Source organism: Cornus florida, unplaced genomic scaffold (assembly GCF_030987335.1).
Source record: "Cornus florida cultivar Cherokee Brave unplaced genomic scaffold, ASM3098733v1 CherokeeBrave_3.0.0_Hap2_Chr02, whole genome shotgun sequence".
Classification (NCBI taxonomy): Eukaryota; Viridiplantae; Streptophyta; class Magnoliopsida; order Cornales; family Cornaceae; genus Cornus; species Cornus florida.
In genome coordinates this window covers 38,617,703-38,637,045 of record NW_026775572.1, presented here as the reverse complement: position 1 = coordinate 38,637,045, position 19,343 = coordinate 38,617,703, and the positions used below count along the sequence as shown (strand labels likewise).

The window sequence follows — 19,343 nt, the reverse complement described above, 5'->3', positions numbered from 1 at the left end:
ATGGATTTTATAACCTTCTATGAAGTTAATTATATCTTGATCAACCCCATTGAATTTCAAATCATCCCACTGCTGCTCTTTGATTAGCTTACTTACCATGATACTCTTGTTGCGATTTATCTCTCTCAGCCTCCTTGTAGTACAATTTTCACATAAAAATTTCCCATCACACGGATCCAAGAAGAGTTGGATAGTGGTTCCATCACCAATAACATATCTATAGTGTACCTTAATAATGTCTCTCACTCTGATTATACTCTTCAATATGGATGATGTTATGAAAAAAGGATTGAATAGGAATTTATGAGAACAAGAGAAAAATAAATGACAAGAAAATAAAAATAGGCACACACATAAATGAGACAAGGATTTACGTGGTTCGGCTATGCCTACGTCCACGAGGAGAAAATAGAACAATATTTCACTATAGAAACAAAGTGATACAAGGCAAAGTGTTTCACACCTAAAACCCTATTACACCCACAAGATCTCTCACTCTAACTGATATTACAAAATGCTCATTGATGATCTTAGATGTTTCAAACTATGGAGGGCAAAGACTATTTATAGCCAAAATGGGACACCAAAATGAGGTTACTTGGTGACCACTCAAAAGACTTGTTGGGCACACATTCTTGGAGGCCAAAAATCTTGATGACATCACGGGTGATGCAAGCCTCAAATTAAGCCATATGTTCAACAGATGTGTACGAATCTCTTGGCACCACCTACCAAAAGGAAGCCTTTTTGAGGTAATAAGTTTTGAACCAAGCCACCCATAAGCTGTTTATGGATAGAAGAAACTCCAAAGACAATAAGCATTTCGCTGCTTTATCTATGTCTGAGATCCTCCTAATACCGAATCCACTTCTGCTTTAGAGGATGTCATCTTCTTCCAATTTAGACCATGGAACTTGTAGTTGTTTTCATTATGGCCCAATATCTCCTTAGTTGTGAGAAGACGAATAAAAGTTTTCAAGGAAAGCGTTCTGAATTTACTTGTAGAGATTAATAGTACAGTATTGCTACAGGAGACAGAAAAAACAGATTAAACTACCTCAGAGGTATGTTTATGCAGATTTTGTTGCTTATGTTTTATCTGTGGCAGAAAATATTGAAGATAAAGAGCCTTCCACCTACCAAGTTGTTACAGGAAATGAATTTGCCAAATGGACTGTTGTTATTAATGAGAAAATTGAATCTCTTCATAAGAATCAGATATGGGAGTTAGTGAAACCTAATAAAGACTTGGTTGCAAATGGGTCTTCAAGAAAAAGGAAGGAACTCTAGGTGTTGAAGATGCAAGGTACAAAGCACGTTTGGTGGCAAAGGGTTCTAGTTAGAGGGAAGGTGTGGACTTCAAAAAAGTATTCTCACTAGTTGTGAAACACACCTCTATCCGCATGTTGCTTGCCATGGTTGCTCTATTTGACTTAGAGCTTGAGCAACTTGATGTTAAAACAGTTTTTCTACATGGTGAGCTTAAAGAATAAATTTATATGTATCAGCCAGAGGGGTTCCTTGTTTAGGGAAAGGAAGACCATGTTTGTTTATTGAAGAAATCCTTGTATGGATTGAAGCAATCTCCAAGGCAGTGGTAGATGAGGTTCGACACTTTTATGGTTGGACATGGTTACTTAAGAAGTAGCTATGACAGTTGTGTCTACTACCAGAAGCTCTCAGATGGTTCCTTTGTATACTTGTTATTATATGTCGATGACATATTTATTGATGCAAAAGACATGTCAAAAAATCAACAAGTTAAAATCTCAGTTGAATACTGAATTTGAGATGAAAGATCTCGGTGCAACGAAGAAGATTTTGGGCTTGGAAATTCAGAGGGATCGTTAAGCTGGCAGGTTGAGTTTGTCACAGAAGAGTTATATTGAGAAAGTAATTGAGTGGTTCAACATGCAGAATTCCAAGCCTATGAGCACACCATTTGCTGCTCATTTTTGTCTTTCTACAGCTTTGTCATAGCAGTTCAAAAAGGAGAAGGAGCACATGTCACGTGTTCCTTATGCTAGTGCAGTTAGTAACTTGATGTATGCAATGCTTTGCACTCGCCCTGATATTTCACACGCAGTCAGTGTATTTAGTACATATATGGATAATCCAGGAAAAGAACATTGGCTAGCCATGAAGTGGATTCTTCGGTATTTGAAAGGTACTGCAGATTTTGGCTTAGTTTATTAGAGGAGCAGTGATGTTTTTGGCGGTGTTGTTGGTTTTGTGGATTCCGATTATGCTGGTGATTTAGACAGAAAAAGATCTCTGACATGATACGTTTTTACTCTCTCAGGTTGTGCAGTTAGTTGGAAAGCAACTTTGCAATCCACAGTTGTTCTCTCTACTACAGAAGTAGAATATATAGCGGCCACTGAAGTAGTGAAGGAAGTCATTTGGTTGAGAGGTTTGGTTAGTGATTTGGGTTTGTAGCAAAGTTTAACAGTTATTTATTGTGATAGTCAGAGTGCGATATATTTGACCAAAAATCAAATATATCACCAAAGAACCAAACACATTAATGTCAGATATCATTTTATTCGGGATGTCATATCAGAAGGAATTACTACAATGTAGAAAATTGGCACAGCTGAAAATTCGGCGGATATGATAACAAAGTCTATTCCGGCTCTCAAGTTCAATTATTACTTGGACTTGGTTGGTATTCTCAAATGTTGAAATTGCCCTTAGGGGCTTTGTGGAGAAGACAGCTTGTTTTGCAGAGATATAGTGGCTCATTTGAATTTTCGCTAAGGTGGAGATTTGTTGAATATTGTGGCTCAATTTCATCCCCTTTTACATCAGCACCACAACATCACGCATGACATCATCAGCTTGTCCTCCAAGGTGCTTAATCAGCAAGCTATGGAGATGTTTTCTTTGTGTGCTAGCTATCCATGCATGGTCACCAAGTTAAAGCAGCCTCTGAGGTGATCAGCAAACATTGTTTTGGCAACCCATTTTTTGGCTATTAATAGCCTTGCTCTCCATGGTGTTGAAGCATCCAAAAATCATCCAACAATTGAGTATGAATTTGCTTAGTAAAGAAAAGTAAAGTGTGTGAGAGTTTGGGTGTAATTTGGGTTTTGGGTATGAGCCACTTAGCCTTGTATCTTTTTATTTCTATAGTGAAATATTGATCTGTCTTTTCCCCGTGGACGTACGCATAGCCGAACCACGTAAATTCTTGTCTCATTTATGTGTGTATTATCTTATTTTATTTATTTTTTCTTGTCATTTATATTTCTCTTTGTTCTCATAAACTTCTTTTCGATCCTTATTTTATAATTGCTCTCTCCAAGATGTTGGCATACTTTTTTAAAAAATATTTAGATTTTTTATACTTTTCAAAATAATTTTACTCACAGTGTCTGTGCATCTTCACAGCAGAGTTTTTAAGAGATATGCCATTCAAAGCATTGTTTTCTCAGAAAACTACTAAGTTTTATTTTTAAAATTTTTTAAATAGTATATACAATTAAGTTTGGATTTTTCAAAAAAATTAAGAGTAACTGTGAAATAATTTAAAATATTTTATTTAAATTTAATAAGTGTGCAAATATTTTAGGGTATTCCAAAAAAGATGGACTAAATTGAGACTAATACAAGTATAATTAAGCTCCCTGATCTATATCCTTTTAGTTTAAAGATACAGGCCAGTAGGCCCAGTACAAAAAGAAATAAGATCAAAGGCAGCTTCCAGGAAATTTCATGCCATGGTTGGTGAAGACTTTGACATACAGATGTTAGCCCTTCTCTGCTAAGTTTGGTTTTTAGTGGATCCAGCGGCAATCTTTCTGCCTTATTATGGTTTCTTGTGGACATAGAGAGAGAAGGAAGAGAGAGAATAAGGAGGTTAGGGGAGAGAGAATTTGCTCTAAAAATTTTAAGGCAGCGTTTTAGCATTATTATTATTATTATTATTATTATTTTAACTCAACCCTTTAAATGATCTGACTTACTTTTTAGTTGAAGTGGCTACAATGAACTAAATATCTAAAGATGATAAATTACAATAAAATGAAATCTTGGTTGGTATTAACTTCTTTTAAGGCTCAAAATTTTGGCTTACTTTGTTTTTCTTCATTTTCTTGCTTACCAAACATATATCTTGTTTAGTTTTCACGTGACTGTATTTTTGTTATGCACATTCACGAATGCATGACATGATTGACGTCCGCATGATTGGTCTTAGAAGGAAGAGAGAGAATCAGGAGGCTTGGGGAGGGATGGCAACGAGCAAGTATGGAGCAAGTTTGCCTAAATCCATATCCGTTCCATTTAATTATCAACAAAATCATACATGTCCCATACATTTTAATTTCGCAATCCATACCCGCCATGTTAAGAAATGAGTGTACTCGTGTCCGCCCAACTCACCCCGCCACATTTACGGGTGTTTTTTTTTTTTTTTTTTTTATCTATATAAATTAATTGATAAGATTTATAAATTCTATACAATGTAAATAATTATACATATACATCTATAACAAATATATATATATATATATATATATATATATAATATTTTTTAAAATAAATTATAAAGAGTGGGCGGAACGAATGTTTCTCAAAACCCATACCCATCCCGTAACTTGTGACGGGTTTAAAATCTAAATCCATAGCCGTAGGCCCATGCGGTACATAAATAGTTCCCATACCCGTGTCATTAGGAATGGAACCTAAGTCACACAGAGCGAGTGGAAGGAGCGAAAGCGAGGGTGAGAGCGTGAAAATGTCAAAGTCTAAATTTTTTGAAAGCAAGTATGTCTAGGTTTAAATAGAATTATATCAGTTAATAACATATAAATTTTTTATTTTTTATTTATGTAAATCTATATGCAAATATATTCATTAATATTTATTCCATTAATGATATATGTAATAAATAAGTAACTTTTTTCCCTAATAGATGCATTGCTTAATTAGTGCTTGTTTATTTGTAATATTCTCCACTTGGAAAGTTTTTTACTGGCGTACTTTCAAACATGTACAATTAGTGTGTATATATATATCTATATATAGCAATGCCATACACGTGGGCCAACAGGAGTTTAAGTAATTAATGTATATATTTAGTAGAGTAATGCTACTATGAGGTCTTCCTCGTGAGATTTTCTCTTCCTTTTTTTGTTATGATTATGTAGCAATATTGAAGCATGAACCCAACCACTTGAAAGGGGACTAAAAGAGAATTATATAATTAAAATTTTGTTCAAAAATTCATTAACAATTTATCACATTTGTAGGTCAAAATTGTACACTCTTTTTCTTGTCTAAATTACATTTTTAACTTTGACCAACTCGTGTGATTTGTTAACATTAAATTTTTGAATGAAAGTTTAACTATATAATCCTCGTTTAGTCCTTATAGTAGCATTACTCTAAATAGACTTATAGTGTAAGTAATTAAAGCATATATGATAATATAGGTGTGTCATATAACTTGTATGGTAACTAATTTAGCTGTATAAAGTGAATTAGTATGGAAACTGCGAGTTAAGAAAACAAATTGGATTTTGTACAAATTCACTCTCAAATTACAAAAATTGAACGGAACTCCAACTGGGCGGTACAAATTTCCATTCCTAGTTTAGGCCGAACTCTCATTATGCAGTTTGAGAGTTAGAGGAAATATGATTGGGTTACAAGATTCTTGTTTTTCTTTTTCTTTTTTCTTTTTTTTTTTTTAATTTTATTTAAACGTCAACTTTTTAAATGATTGGACTCTTCTTCTTTTTAAATTGACGTCCCAAAAAAGATTACGATCAAAGGCAGCTTCCCAGTAAATTTGATGCGATGGTAGATGAAGACTTTGACATTAAGATATTGACGATTGTTAGCTCTTTCTCGAAGTTTGTTGGCATAGGTTTCTTCAAAAAATATTTGAATTTTTTATACTTTCTAAAATGACTTATAACCAATAATCAAATTTCCCTTGGTGGTTCAAAACAAGATCAGTGAAAAAAAAAAAAAAAACCAAATCTCTTGTTCCCCTGAGATTGACGAGCCAAGATCTATGGAAAGAAAGCCAGTCTCATGTTCCCCTGGGATTCACGAGCCTTCACCCCATCAAAGAACAATGATAAAACTCGAGTTCCAATAATCTTTAAAGGCGTCAGATCTATCTTCAAGGGGTTCGTTATATCCATTTTGATCGCCTTTTCGTGTTCATTTAGTGTACTGTTTATCCATCACAAACGGATTTTGCTCTGTTTCTCCATGGTTTCAATTATAAGCGCGATCCTGCTACTATTTTGTGCCATGTATTCAGAATTCTCACGTTCGTCGGCGGTTTTATCCATTCTGGTCGTATTTCTGTCTGCAGTGTTTATCCGTCACGGGACAAAGTGAAACTACGATTTCATTAGTAAGTGCGTTCATAATGTTAGAGCTCACATAATCCGGTTCCGGAAGTGGGTGCGTTTGCGGGATCGATCTCGGGGTAGGGAGCTGGAGCGGGAGCGTTTGCGGGATCGATCTCGTGGTCAGGATCGGAAGCTTGAGCGGGAGGGTTTGCGGGATCGACCTCGGGGTCGGGATCGGGAGCTGCAACTGGAGCGGGAGTGTTTGCAGGATCGATCTCGGGGTTGGGATCAGGAGCTAGAGCGGGAGCGTTTGCGGGATGGATCTCGATCTCGAGATGGGTCTCGATCTCGATCTCTAGATGGATCTCGATCTCGGGATGGATCTAGATCTCGATCTCGGGATGGGTCTCGATCTTGAACTCGGGATGAATATCGAGGTAGGGATCGGGAGCTGGAGTTGGAGCTGGAGCAGGATCGATCTCGGGATGGATCTCGATCTCGATCTCAGGATGGGTCTCAATCTCGAGGTCGAGATCAGGAGCTGGAGCGGGAGCTTTTGCGAGATGGATCTTGATCTCGATCTCGGGGTCGGGATCAGGATCAAGAGCTGCAGCTAAAGCGGGAGTGTTTGAGGGATCGATCTCGAGATGGATTTCGATCTCGATCTCGATCTCGGGATGGGTATCAATCTCGATCTCGGGGTCGTGATCGGGAGCGATCTCGAGATGGGTCTCGATCTCGATCTCAGGATGGATCTCGAGGTCGGGGTCGGGAGCTGGAGCTGGAGCTGGAGCTGGAGCGTTTGTGGGATCAATCTCGGGATGGATCTCGATCTCGATCTCAGGATGGGTCTCGATCTCGGGGTCGGGATCAGGAGTTGGAGCAGGAGCGTTTGCGGGATGGATCTCGATCTCGATCTCGATCTCGGGATGGATCTCGATCTCGGGAGCGACAGCCCGATTGGAAGCTGGAGACGGAGTGGAAGCGTTTGCGGGATCAATCTCGGGGTCGGGGTCAGGATCGAGAGCTACAGCTAGAGCGGGAGTGTTTGCGGGATCGATCTCGGGATGGATCTCGGGGTCGGGATCGGGAGCAATCTCGGGATGGGTCTCGATCTCGATCTTGATCTCTGGATGGATCTCGGGGTCGGGATCAAGAGCGGGAGCATTTGCAGAATCGATCTCGATCTCGGGATGGGTCTCGATCTCGATCTCGATCTCAATCTTGAGATCGATCTCGGAAGCGGAAGCCGAAAAGATATGCTACATTTTGTGTTGTAGAAGTTTAATATTTTGTTTACTTTTTTGTATTTCTGTGAATGGTTGTAGAATTTTAATGTGTTCATTTTTTTTTTTCTGTATTTCAGTGAATTGATGCCAAGAACAATTGCTAATTAAGATTACAGGATCCATCATTACTATACACCTCTATTCTCACCGAATCCAACAATTATTCATGGAACTTCAATTTCAAACTGATTTCCTAAACTAAATATATATATCACCTAATTTGGTTCGGCTTAATGTTGATGTTGGTGATTCTTCCTATATCCAGAAAATTCTTGAAGTAACGAACTCATCTATTGTTTTCGTCACATAGCAAATTGTGATACTGCTCTAAAAAAGTTTCATTTTTTAGGGACAATTCTAATCGGTGGTGTGAGAGTCTCTTTTATTATTTATTTATTTATTTATTTATTATCCCGTCAGCTTTGTACAAAACAGAAAATGATCAACAGAGTAACTCACAGTTCCTTTGCAAATTGTGTCATTCAATTATGCCACCCAATATGCAGGTAAAAAGCCAAGAATAATTGTGATTTGGATTTTTCTATTGTTTTCATAAAAAACACAATTTTTCCCGCATATGGTATGATAATTAAATCTCTTTCAATTTATTCATGACTGTCAAAGTTCTATACTAAGTAAATGGATGTGGCTCCTTGTTGTAATTGCATTTTGCTGCTAATAAAATCTTGCTATAAGTAAAACCTTCCCTATTCTAGGGCTAATTAACATTGAATTTGAGTGGGGGTTAATTTTGTTACATTTTTCTTTTTTAAAAAATGAATAAGATAGACTCGTGATCTCCACGTCCAACCTCATCCATAGCAATGATAGATAAGGCATGGCCAATTTTGGGCAATCGTGTTGGTGACAATTCCTATAAGCAATATGGGAGCAAGGGTGATCAATTACTGAGATTGTTTGTGCACGGCCCAAAACGTTATTTTATCATCCCTATATAAATTCAATTTATTATCAAGTGGTCTAATTATGCTTTCCTGATATGTGAGTGTGTGAATCTAAGTACACAATCCTTTTTAATGGGTGTCGCTCCCACGTTCTAAGCGCGTTCCTATTTTTATGTTCCTTATTACTTAATTCTGCTACACTTACGCTCCCACTCTCAAATTTGCTTTCGTTCTCAGTGTAACTTAAAATATGAATGTATATATATATTGATAAGTATAATGTTCTTTAACTATTTAGGGATAGGGAATACAAATTGGGCTGCTTAAATGATGGTCTCCATTCGGTTATTTGAGATGATAAGTTGCATGACAGGAAAGGAGATCATGGACCAAATCCAGAGCTTTTATTTAACAAGCTTATAGCTGAATAGAGTGCGCTAGAGTCTAGACTAGTCCTTTTTCTATATGTATGACTACTGATCAGACCAGGGCTCAAGCGCTTAATAATGGTTTCAATTTCTAAACAGCTTCACTGAGTTTTACCTCTTACCTTGTTAACAAATACAATATTTAATTTAATTGGCAGCCAATAATTATGACACCAAGTCCATTAATAGAGTCAGTCAGGAGTTTTGGGAATCCAAAATAAATTTTATTTTAATAAAACATTTTTACCCATTTACGCCGTAGAAAAACAAAGCTCTTGTAAGGATTTTTTTTTTTTTTTTTTTTCAAAATCTACACACACCCTTTCTCTCTCGGGAAAACAAACCAACATCCCAAGCAAATCTTTCTCAGGACTTGGTTAATGCTATTATGTAAGTATATCTTTTCCATTTTTCTCCTGGTATAAAATTCGTTTTTTTACATGCATATACATGTGTGTTATTTTATTTATTTATTTTTATTTTTTTGTGCCTCTCGTAAGTAAGTGGTAATTACATGTTTGTGTGTTTTTTTGTTTTAAAGGTACACATGTTTGTGCGTGTGTGTGCGTTTTTGTTTTAAAGGTACATGTTTGTGTGTTGCTCAGTTGTGAATGGGCAAAAATACTGTGTATTCCATTTTAGCGCTGTATCAAGTCAAAACCGTGTTAAATCGTCACAATAGGTGCTGTTAAATTATTTGAATGGATCCTCTCCAAGAAAATTTCTCTCCTAGCATCTCCAAGGATTTAATCCAATGACTGTTATAGCGCCACACCACCATCTTACTATTCCCACATTAATTTACCAAAACTTAATTAAATATGATATCTTTTGGAATCCTTAATCACGGATTAGGAAAATATTTTAAAACACAACAACTAACCTTAATAGTATCATCAACATCAAATTAAATGTATGATATAGAAAAAATATTTCTGTTACAAAATATTTATTTATTTGTAACAGAAATATAATATTTATTTTATATGTATTTATTAAATTATTATATAAGCAAAACAATATTAGCACCAATTTTAATTAAAAAGGCAAACGTGTGTATGCGAATGTACATACAAGCATATATACATACCCAACAACTAGAGAGAGAAACAGCGCCCTCCACCAAACTGCCTCTGCCGCACCAAACTAACACGTCGCCTTCTGCCTCACCTCACGCATATAAGCGGCAAGGATCCGAGTCAAATAGCAACATCCGTGGATCTTTACTATGGAGTCTCTGTTGTGCAGTCGTCTAGAGAGAAGAAGAGGTCAGTTATGGACCTATGGAGTCGTGTATGGAAATTTTAGCGCTAAAAAGTAAAATGAGCATGATGGAAAATCAGCCGTAATTATTATCATGGAATCCAAAAGATATTATATTTAATTAAGTTTTGGTAAATTAATGTGGAAATGGTAGAATGGTAATGTGGCGCTATAACAGCAATATGATTAAATCCTTAGAGATGCTAAGAGAGGAATTCCCTTGAGATGATCCATTCCCTAAATTATTACATAATATATTCCGTCCTGATAGGTGAAGAATAGGACATCCAAGAAAAAGAGAGAACAGGATGTATTTGGAAGTTTGGAATTATGTAAAGTTAGCATAATTTAAGGGTTAATTAATTAATCACATACTTACGTTGCATAAATAGATTATATTAATTGTTAATTGAAGCCACCCACCAGATCATGCGATTTGTTAAAATAATAGCCGACAATATCACTAGTAAAACACTGAACACTTCCGAGAGAGAGGCATATGTGGAACAGGTGTATCTGGCAGACATATCCTTCCAGCTTCCTGGCCGGCCATTTCAATAAGGCGTCCGGAGGAAAAATAAATAAATTAAAAATAGAGTAGTTGTCCCGTCCATTTTATACGGTATATTATAATTATTTGGAAAGAAATACCATCATGAGGTCTATTTTCAAGACTTTCTTCATAAGTTTTATATCTTTATGTTATGATAATATATTAATATACAAATATTGAGACGCCGACCCTACAATTTGAAATAGAATTTTATGAAATTTATATAATAAAAATTTTGCCATACGACCTTTTTATGTTTAAGAGTCGGACACGTTCGAATAAACTTATGTACGTGTGAAATGATGTTATAGGTCTTTTGTATGCCTTATCATTATTCTAATTGTAATTTTTTTTTTATTCTCTTCAGTTGTAAATAGCATTGAGGTCATTCAATATCATTAGAGCAACTACAATGGTGTGTTAAATAGGCTGTCAATTTCAAAATATAATGGGTAAGTTTAAAATAGACTCTCCAATAAACTGTCAAATGAGTTGCTAAAATATAACTTTATAACTTTGCCAAATTTTGTCTTCCTTCTTTCTTCTCTCCCGCATCCCTCATGTATATATGTGGAGGGTTTGGATTTTCCTCTCTATCTGTCCTTTCTCTATCTTTCCCATCTTGGATTTTCCTCTCTATCTCTTGGATCTTCACTCGGGTAAGCCTTTCTCTTCCCTCGTGTATATATGTGGGGGGTTTGGATTCTTAAAAATCTGAAATTGGGAGTTTGGGTTTTTAGGTTGATATATATTTGTTATGCTTTGTTGTAGTCTGACATGCCGACGGTGACGATGAATTTCAGAATTTCCCCTTTCTCTCTCTAAAAAACTTCATCGACATACCTCCAATTTCAAAAAAACTTTGGTGCCTCGCCGGTCCGACATCAGTGCCATCGCTGCCCGAGAGCTCGTCACCACAATGCCTCGCCGATCCAACATCACTGCCGTCGTTTCCTTTGCTGTCCAAGAGCTCGTCACCAAGAAAACTTTGGTGTTGGGTTGTGCTTGTGTGTATATATATGCCATTGTTGGTATACATGTATGTGTTTATATATATATATGTATGTATGTATGTGAATCCAAAAGCTGTCTAAATTTCAAGACTCACTTGGATTTGATGATTATTATTATTTTTATTTATTTTTAATAAGGCAAATAAGCTAAATAAAATACAAACACTCACAAAAAAGAAAAAAAAAATGGTTGAAAATTGGTAGTTGGAAATGGTAGTTGAAAAATAATGATAATTGTGTCAAAAAATAACATTTTAAATGAAATGCACCCCATTAGAGCAGAATTGCTAAAATATAACCGCATTTTAAATGAAATGCACCCCATTAGAGCAGAATTGCTAAAATATAACCGCATTTTAAATGAAATGCACCCCATTGGAGTAGAATTGCTAAAATATAACATTTTGACACTATAGCTTATCTCAAAATATAGATTTGACATGCAAAAATGACAGTTTGCATAGGAGATGGTCTTTGAATAGTCCATTATAATGTTTTTTTTTTTTTTTTTCCCTTGGGAGTCCATCTTTAGATTAATCGCAAAGTAACAGCAACAACAACAATATAATAAGTTGGGATGAATATTAGTGTTAACATTTGCATGATTCATATTTCAACAATATAACAGTTGAATTGTCTGGCTATAATTTGTCATGCATGTCAAAAACATCAAATTGATCAGAGATACACAATTGTTCATCAATATCGCACATTAAACTAGAAGAATACAAATTCAAAAATGGCATCTTTCTTCTTATATTTTACGGACATGGTCTTTAAATAAAATTATGTAATAGATTTTAGATTTACAAATTCTGCACCGAGATTTAAGATGATAGACGCTCACAATTTTTTATAAGAATAAAACCCGCTCATAAATTAAAAAATGAATCCAATCAAACCATAAATGAAATATAAGAATAAAACTCAAATCCAATTAAACGTTGCTGGAGCCATATTGGGTCTGATTGGAAGCCTTATTGAGTCCCTGTTTGAAATAAGGATAAAGTCCTAACTCTCTATTATGGTAGTAAAAATAGATTTGAGTCCAATTCCTTTTTCTCAATATAATGAATGAGTCCACATATAATATTTATAGGTTGACTATCAGTCCCACCTAATAATTTAGACTTTTGAGTTAAATCGCAAAGTACCCACTTTTTACACTTTAAAAAAATAAATTTGAATTTGAGAGTCGGTAAGGTGTTATTTTTTATTAATAACTATTTTGTAAATAGTAGAAACTCTAATAATAAGTCAACAAAAATTTTGTAGCTTCAATTGGGTAAGCCTTTAAATTGGTTAGCTCAACTAATTTTAAAAGAATTTTCTTGAATTTCAATACTACATTAAACAAATATTCATAAAATTTTCAATTATATGTCTATTTGTTTTTCTTTTCTTTTTTTTCTTTTTTTTTTTTCAGCAGGTTTCATGTGACCATTTTTGCTCAAAATTTAATTGGAAATCTTTATATAGATTGGGGAATAACTTTTTTATTTAGGCTACGTTTGTTTCGGCGTAAAATATTTTTTTTGGGAAAAAATTTATTTTTTTAGGTAAAATATATTTTTATTTTTACTTATTCAGTGTTTGGCAGAGGTCTAGGTCGAGGTTGAAGTTGAGTCCATCGGACGGGACGAATAAAATAACTTATTGAAAATTGATGCGTAAGTTATATTCAATAGATTTTAATATTTTCGTAAATATTTTATGACAACCAAATATCAGAAAATAAAAAAATATTTTACACCCAAATAAACGAGCCTTAGTCAAAAATAATTTTATGAAACCTCTTAAACACTCCATAATCTATCATATGACAAATTCGTAAGATTCATTGAAGACGGTGTCATGAAAATTTACAAACTCTAAAACTTCCTGTGTGTGAAGTGAGAGATAGGGGAATTAATTGAATCCATATATTTCAAAAGTGTGTCCATCAAACAAGCTGACTAAGGAGAATCATTTTTAAAGATTTTTTTTTTCTTTTTTTAAATAATTTTATTTAAATAGTCAATGCAGGTGGCCAGTTCTCCACGAATTATAAAGTCCAGTGTTGACTTATCACGCGCATTAAAGTACTTAGATACCTAGTGTCGATGCCAAAAATCTACACTTTCCGGAGCCTTTTTTTTTTTCCACGATTCCTGCAAGACAAGAGAAGTGATGACCGGCGTGGTGCCGGCCGGGTGCACTCCGACAGTCAAGTTAGTACTTAACGATTAAAATATCCGATAAGGATTCCATATGAAATTAATGGCGTACCTTTTTAGGTTGACTGATCTTTTCTTTTATAGAAGCATTAATGGTAGTAGTTGTTGAAGCGAGATTCTACCTGATCTAATATGATATCGTTCCCTTCTTACAGGAATGGTAACTCTGGTTACATATGGTAACCAGATATTTTTTATCTTATTTTCTTTTGACTTTGAGTTGCCTATTATTTTTTGAGTTGCTTATTATTTTTATCCTTATTAGTTGCCCCCCATTCTCGTTCTTGCTTGTCAAGTATCGAGAATGTCAAAAGTGTTTTTTAGTGACGTCTCTTTGGCATAAATCAATCTCTTTTTAGGTTAACCCTCGTTGGGCGACCTTTTTTTGGTTGATCTCTTAAGATTTGCCCGAACTTCATGAGCTGAGGGAGTAAGCTTTCTTAAGTTGAAAGAGCTTACCTTTTTTTAAAAAAAAGGAAGTATATTTACGAGCTTTACTCAGCTTGCTCCTTAAAAAGGAAAATATATTTTACTGAGCTTCACTTAGCTCGCCCTTTAAAAAGGGAAGTATATTTTACAAGTTGATTTCAACCCCTTTTAATACGGAGGACAATAATTACGAGCTTCATTCAGCTCGAGCCCTTATAGTATGGGGCACTTTTATATCAATTCCTTATAATACGGGGATGGTAATTACAAGCTTTCATTCAACTCGCCCTTTAAAAAGGAAAATATATTTTACGAGCTTCACTCAGCTCGCCCTTTATAAAGGGAAGTATATTTTACAAGTTGATTTCAACCTCTTTTAATACGGAGGACAACAATTACGAGCTTCATTCAGCTCGAGGACAACAATTACGAGCTTCATTCAGCTCGGGCCCTTATAGTACAGGGCGCTTTTATATCAATCCCTTATAATACAGGGAATGGCAATTACGAGCTTCATGAACTTATCCTTTTAATATGGAAAGTTCATCCTCGTGAGTAACTGATTTTCCAGAGTTTCGTGAGCTCGTATCTTTAATAAGAGAGGTTAACTTTCTGCCCCCATTCCCAAGCTTGCCTCTCACGCACAAGGAATACTAATGTTCTATTTTTATTTGCAAAATTAGCAAAGCAAAAATAAAAAGACAGATGTATAGTTTGAACGGATAATATATATACATGTATATATATATATTAGAATTGGTACAATTAAGGCAAAAACTTATCATTGAGCATCATAGGACCAAAATCATCAATGGAGCTAGCGATTGTTCTCTAGAGTAAGAAACTTTTTTTTTTTTTTTTTTTTAACCCTGTGAACAGTACCCTCGGGTACTATTCATGTGAATAGTACTCACAAAATAAATTTTTTTTTTTTCTACACCTTGTGAACAGTACCTGCGGGTACTAATTCCCACTGGTACTATTCATGTGAATAGTACTCACAAAATAATTATTTTTTATTTTTTATTTTTGTGAATAGTAGTATTTTATCGAAGGGTCCCCAGGTGAACTGCATCATTATGTAGGTGAACAATATTTTGCAGACAATTGAAAACACATAAAAAATTGTTTCTTTTTAAATCATGTGAGGAAGTGTACACATATATTTTGATATACGCGTAATGCATGAAACTTACCCGGTTAAGAGCGATGATGAAACAACTGCTAACGGTCGGGCGGGGCTTTCCAATAATTTTACCGGATTGAGCAACTGTACCTTTACTTTTGGCCATGCAATCCATGAACTGTTCTCTTTCTTTTAGAGAAAGCTAGATTGTAAAGGGACTGAATTGCTTTTAAGTTTTGTCGTAGATTTCCCTTATACGAACCATGATTTGTTGGGACTAATATACGTTCCCACAGACGGCGCCAACTGTTGATGTCAAAAATCTACGCTCCGGAGCCCGTGATGATTCCTGCAAGACAAAAGAAATGATAACTAGCGTGGTGCCGACGGGGTGCACTCCGACGGTCAAGTTAGTACTCGACGATTAAAATATCCAATAAGGATTCCATATGAAATTTATGGCCTACCTTTTTAGGTTGACTGATCCTTTTTTTTATAGAAGCATTAATGGTAGTAGTTGTTGAAGCGAGATTCTCCCTGATCCAAGATGATATCGTTCCCTTCTTACAGGAATAGTAACTCTAGTTACATATGGTAATCAGATATTTTTTATGATTCCATAGAGATTTTGGGTAAGATAAATCCCTTACCCTTATCTTATTTATCTTTTGACTTTGAGTTGCCTATTATTTTTATCTTTATCACCTAGGAAAAGAAATCGTACTCCAATTAGGACTAGAGGAATGAGAACCAATTTTGGACTTGTGTGTAGTAATAACTTTGACAAAATAAAAATATAAAATGTAATGTGAGCAGAGATGAGTGTTTTTTTTTTTTTTTTAATTTTTTTTATTTGATAAATTAGCAAGAAATGATTCAAACACCTAAACATTTTGAGAGTTGGACAATTTATTAATTTAGCCACTGAATAATGCTCAATAAATAAGTTATGTACGGATGCATTTTATAATAATGAACAATGAATAATGAAACATGGATTAAATTACAAAATAATAATAATAATAATAAAATTCCTTAAACTCCTAATTCTGCTAGAAACCCCCTCTATTTATTATTATTATTATTATTATTATTATTATTATTTTCAAACCTTGCAATTCAACCTTTGCCATATACTAACCGTTGAAAAAAACAATTAAAAAGTGATCTATCTAACTATGAAATCACTATTATCCCTTTCTTATTGACTAAAATACTATTACATCCTAATTTTTGATCTATATAAATCAATTCGTTTGTATACTCCATCCTATTGTATGTGTGAGTTATATTAATATTATAAAGTTTTGTGAATTGGTATTTTATATTATTATATAGTTTATTATTTTTCATTATACATGAGTATAAATATCATTTCTCTTCTCCATTCGCGACTATTTGTTGGACTAACCTTATCTGCAAACTTTTAAAAATTTAGAAGTCTTTCCTTCTACAGAGAATATGAGTAAATGCAAGAAAACAAAAGTTGATGAGGATTTTCTGCAATTTAATTAAAACATGCTTATAGAGACAATGGGTAAATCAATGGCACATGGATGCTTTGCTGACCAATCAAAATATCCATTTTCTGAATATTGTATATTTTTTTCAATAATAAATGGATAAAAGTAGTTTTGCTTCCCACAGGGTATTAGTCCAAAAGTCAAGGCGCTGTGGCGTTGTGCCATGTCTCTTCCACTTCTCTCTAAATAGTGAAATTTTGAGTCCCAAAAGTGACAAAGTAGGATGTGTGATTGTCGATATGTTGTGTTAAAATATTTAGTCCAAAAGCCCAAAACATTTGTACAACAAGGTTCATTTTGGATTGTCATTGTTTTCTCTTTCCATTATGGGCTCTGATCTAACGGACACATGGACCCAACATTGAACATTACACAAAAATGAAAATGGACTCATTTTTTTTTTTTTTTTTTTTTTTTTATTTTTTTTATTTTTTTACATCAATGATATTTACAACCCAAAACAAATTCATTTTTTAAAATTGCCAAAATAATTTGGATGTCACGTAAACTCAAATTAACAGCTATGACATTGAACAAAAATTTTGAGAATTATTTAATTTGGATGTCACGTAAACTCAAATTAACAGCTAACCATTGACATTGAACTAAAATTTTGAGAATTATTTACTAAGATAATCTTCCGCATGTTACAACACCCCATAATTATAACGTATTGCCAACAAATTTAGTATACGTTTTTAAACCATAATATGTGGTCTCAAAAATTTCTTCTTTACTACCACCAAATTCAATTCGAAGAAACAGATTTGAATTATACAAAATATTTGAAATGGCCCTCTCATCCTACCAAAATCAAAGGTAATACTTTTAGTTTTCTCCAACATCTGATTGTTTTTTTTTAATTGGAAAAATATTTAATGTAACTATAAAGTAACAATTGGCAATCTTTATATAATTGATTGCTGTGTTAGGTGTGTGATATGTCATGCAAGAGTTGTTTATGTAAAAATGAAAAATATATGATAGGACATACAAAAAGAAAAAAACAGAAAAGGTTTTGTTTATGTTTCAAGGTTGTTAAAAATGTTTTATGCAATTTATCAAATAGTATATTATTATTTATTAAACAACTAAAACACTTGAATCTTCAAACCAATCCCCAGTTTAATATAATAATATGCATTCTCGTATGGTAGTGTCAACTGGGTTGGTACTAAGCAATATGCACACATTCTTGAATGACAAAATATTACTATATTTAATTATTTAATAATTTGCTGTTGTCATAATCGAATCATTTAATATTTATTTGATTCTCTAGTAGATTGAAACATTACACCAATTGTACAAACAAAGAATGTTTCATAAATGATAGGTGTTAAAGTTGAAAAAGTCAATTGCTAATCGACAATTAGACTGTTGGCCAGCCTAATATGAAAATTGTATCAGGCAACTATATGTATATGCCTGTATATACAAAATACACGCAACAGCAACAGTGGGTAATTTATTCACTACTCCGTATTTTATAAGTGTTTTACGCCTGCAAGAGACGGGCCAGTTCAATCCATTATGTTAATTTTGGGTCAATGTCCAAAGCACAGAAAATTTCTTTTATATCCCTGATTTTTCACCTAGTTTTTATAGGTTTACAATGTGCCACTAGCTGCACAAAGGTAACTTCTAAGCCTCCATGTCTTGGCTTTTACATCTGATCCTTTCGCACATGTTTCTTCGTTAATTTGTAATGCATTTAAGTAATTGAGTTAAATACAATTCCAAACAGCATATTTTGTAATGTATTTAGGTAATTAAATCCTTTCACACGTCTTCTTTCATTATAATGTGGGCCTACTGCACAAAGTAATACACTTTGTCTCACTTTCTTATACCTGTTTTATTTTTAGTTTTTATTTTTCCTAAATAAACAAGTATTTTGTTATATGGTGTTTTAAACAGTAATTATAAAGAATGCCTATTTGTTGTAAAAAAAATTTGAAGTGAAAATATAAAAATATATTTAGTAAAAAATTGTTGCAAATTTTAAAAATATAATGGGTAGTTTAAAAAGTTATTTAAGTGTTTTTCAAAAAAAAAAAAAAAAAAAAGGGACTGTGTTCATTGCTAAAGTACCCGTGCTATAACTATATATAGTGTGAAAATATGAAAAAAAAATTTAAATTGGTGTTTTGATTTTTGGTCACTATTCACAAAAGGTTTTCACACCATACAATGATACAAAACAAAGTAGTTGTTACCACTCACTCACTACTACAGTACACCTGACAAAAATAAAAATATCAAAATCAAAATGCCTATCAAA

The 19,343-nt window shown here is 34.0% G+C and overlaps 1 protein-coding gene across 1 annotated transcript; it reads right to left on the bottom strand.

Annotated features, from left to right (window-relative positions):
- Window positions 1-6,697: 6,697 nt before the first annotated feature.
- Window positions 6,698-11,778, bottom strand: LOC132296088 (uncharacterized). Its single transcript, XM_059794327.1, has 2 exons — window positions 11,596-11,778; window positions 6,698-7,576 (listed from the first exon to the last, which is right to left on the bottom strand). The coding sequence occupies exons 1-2, from the start codon at window positions 11,776-11,778 to the stop codon at window positions 6,698-6,700; spliced, it is 1,062 nt and encodes a 353-aa protein (XP_059650310.1).
- Between the last annotated feature and the right edge of the window lie 7,565 nt (window positions 11,779-19,343).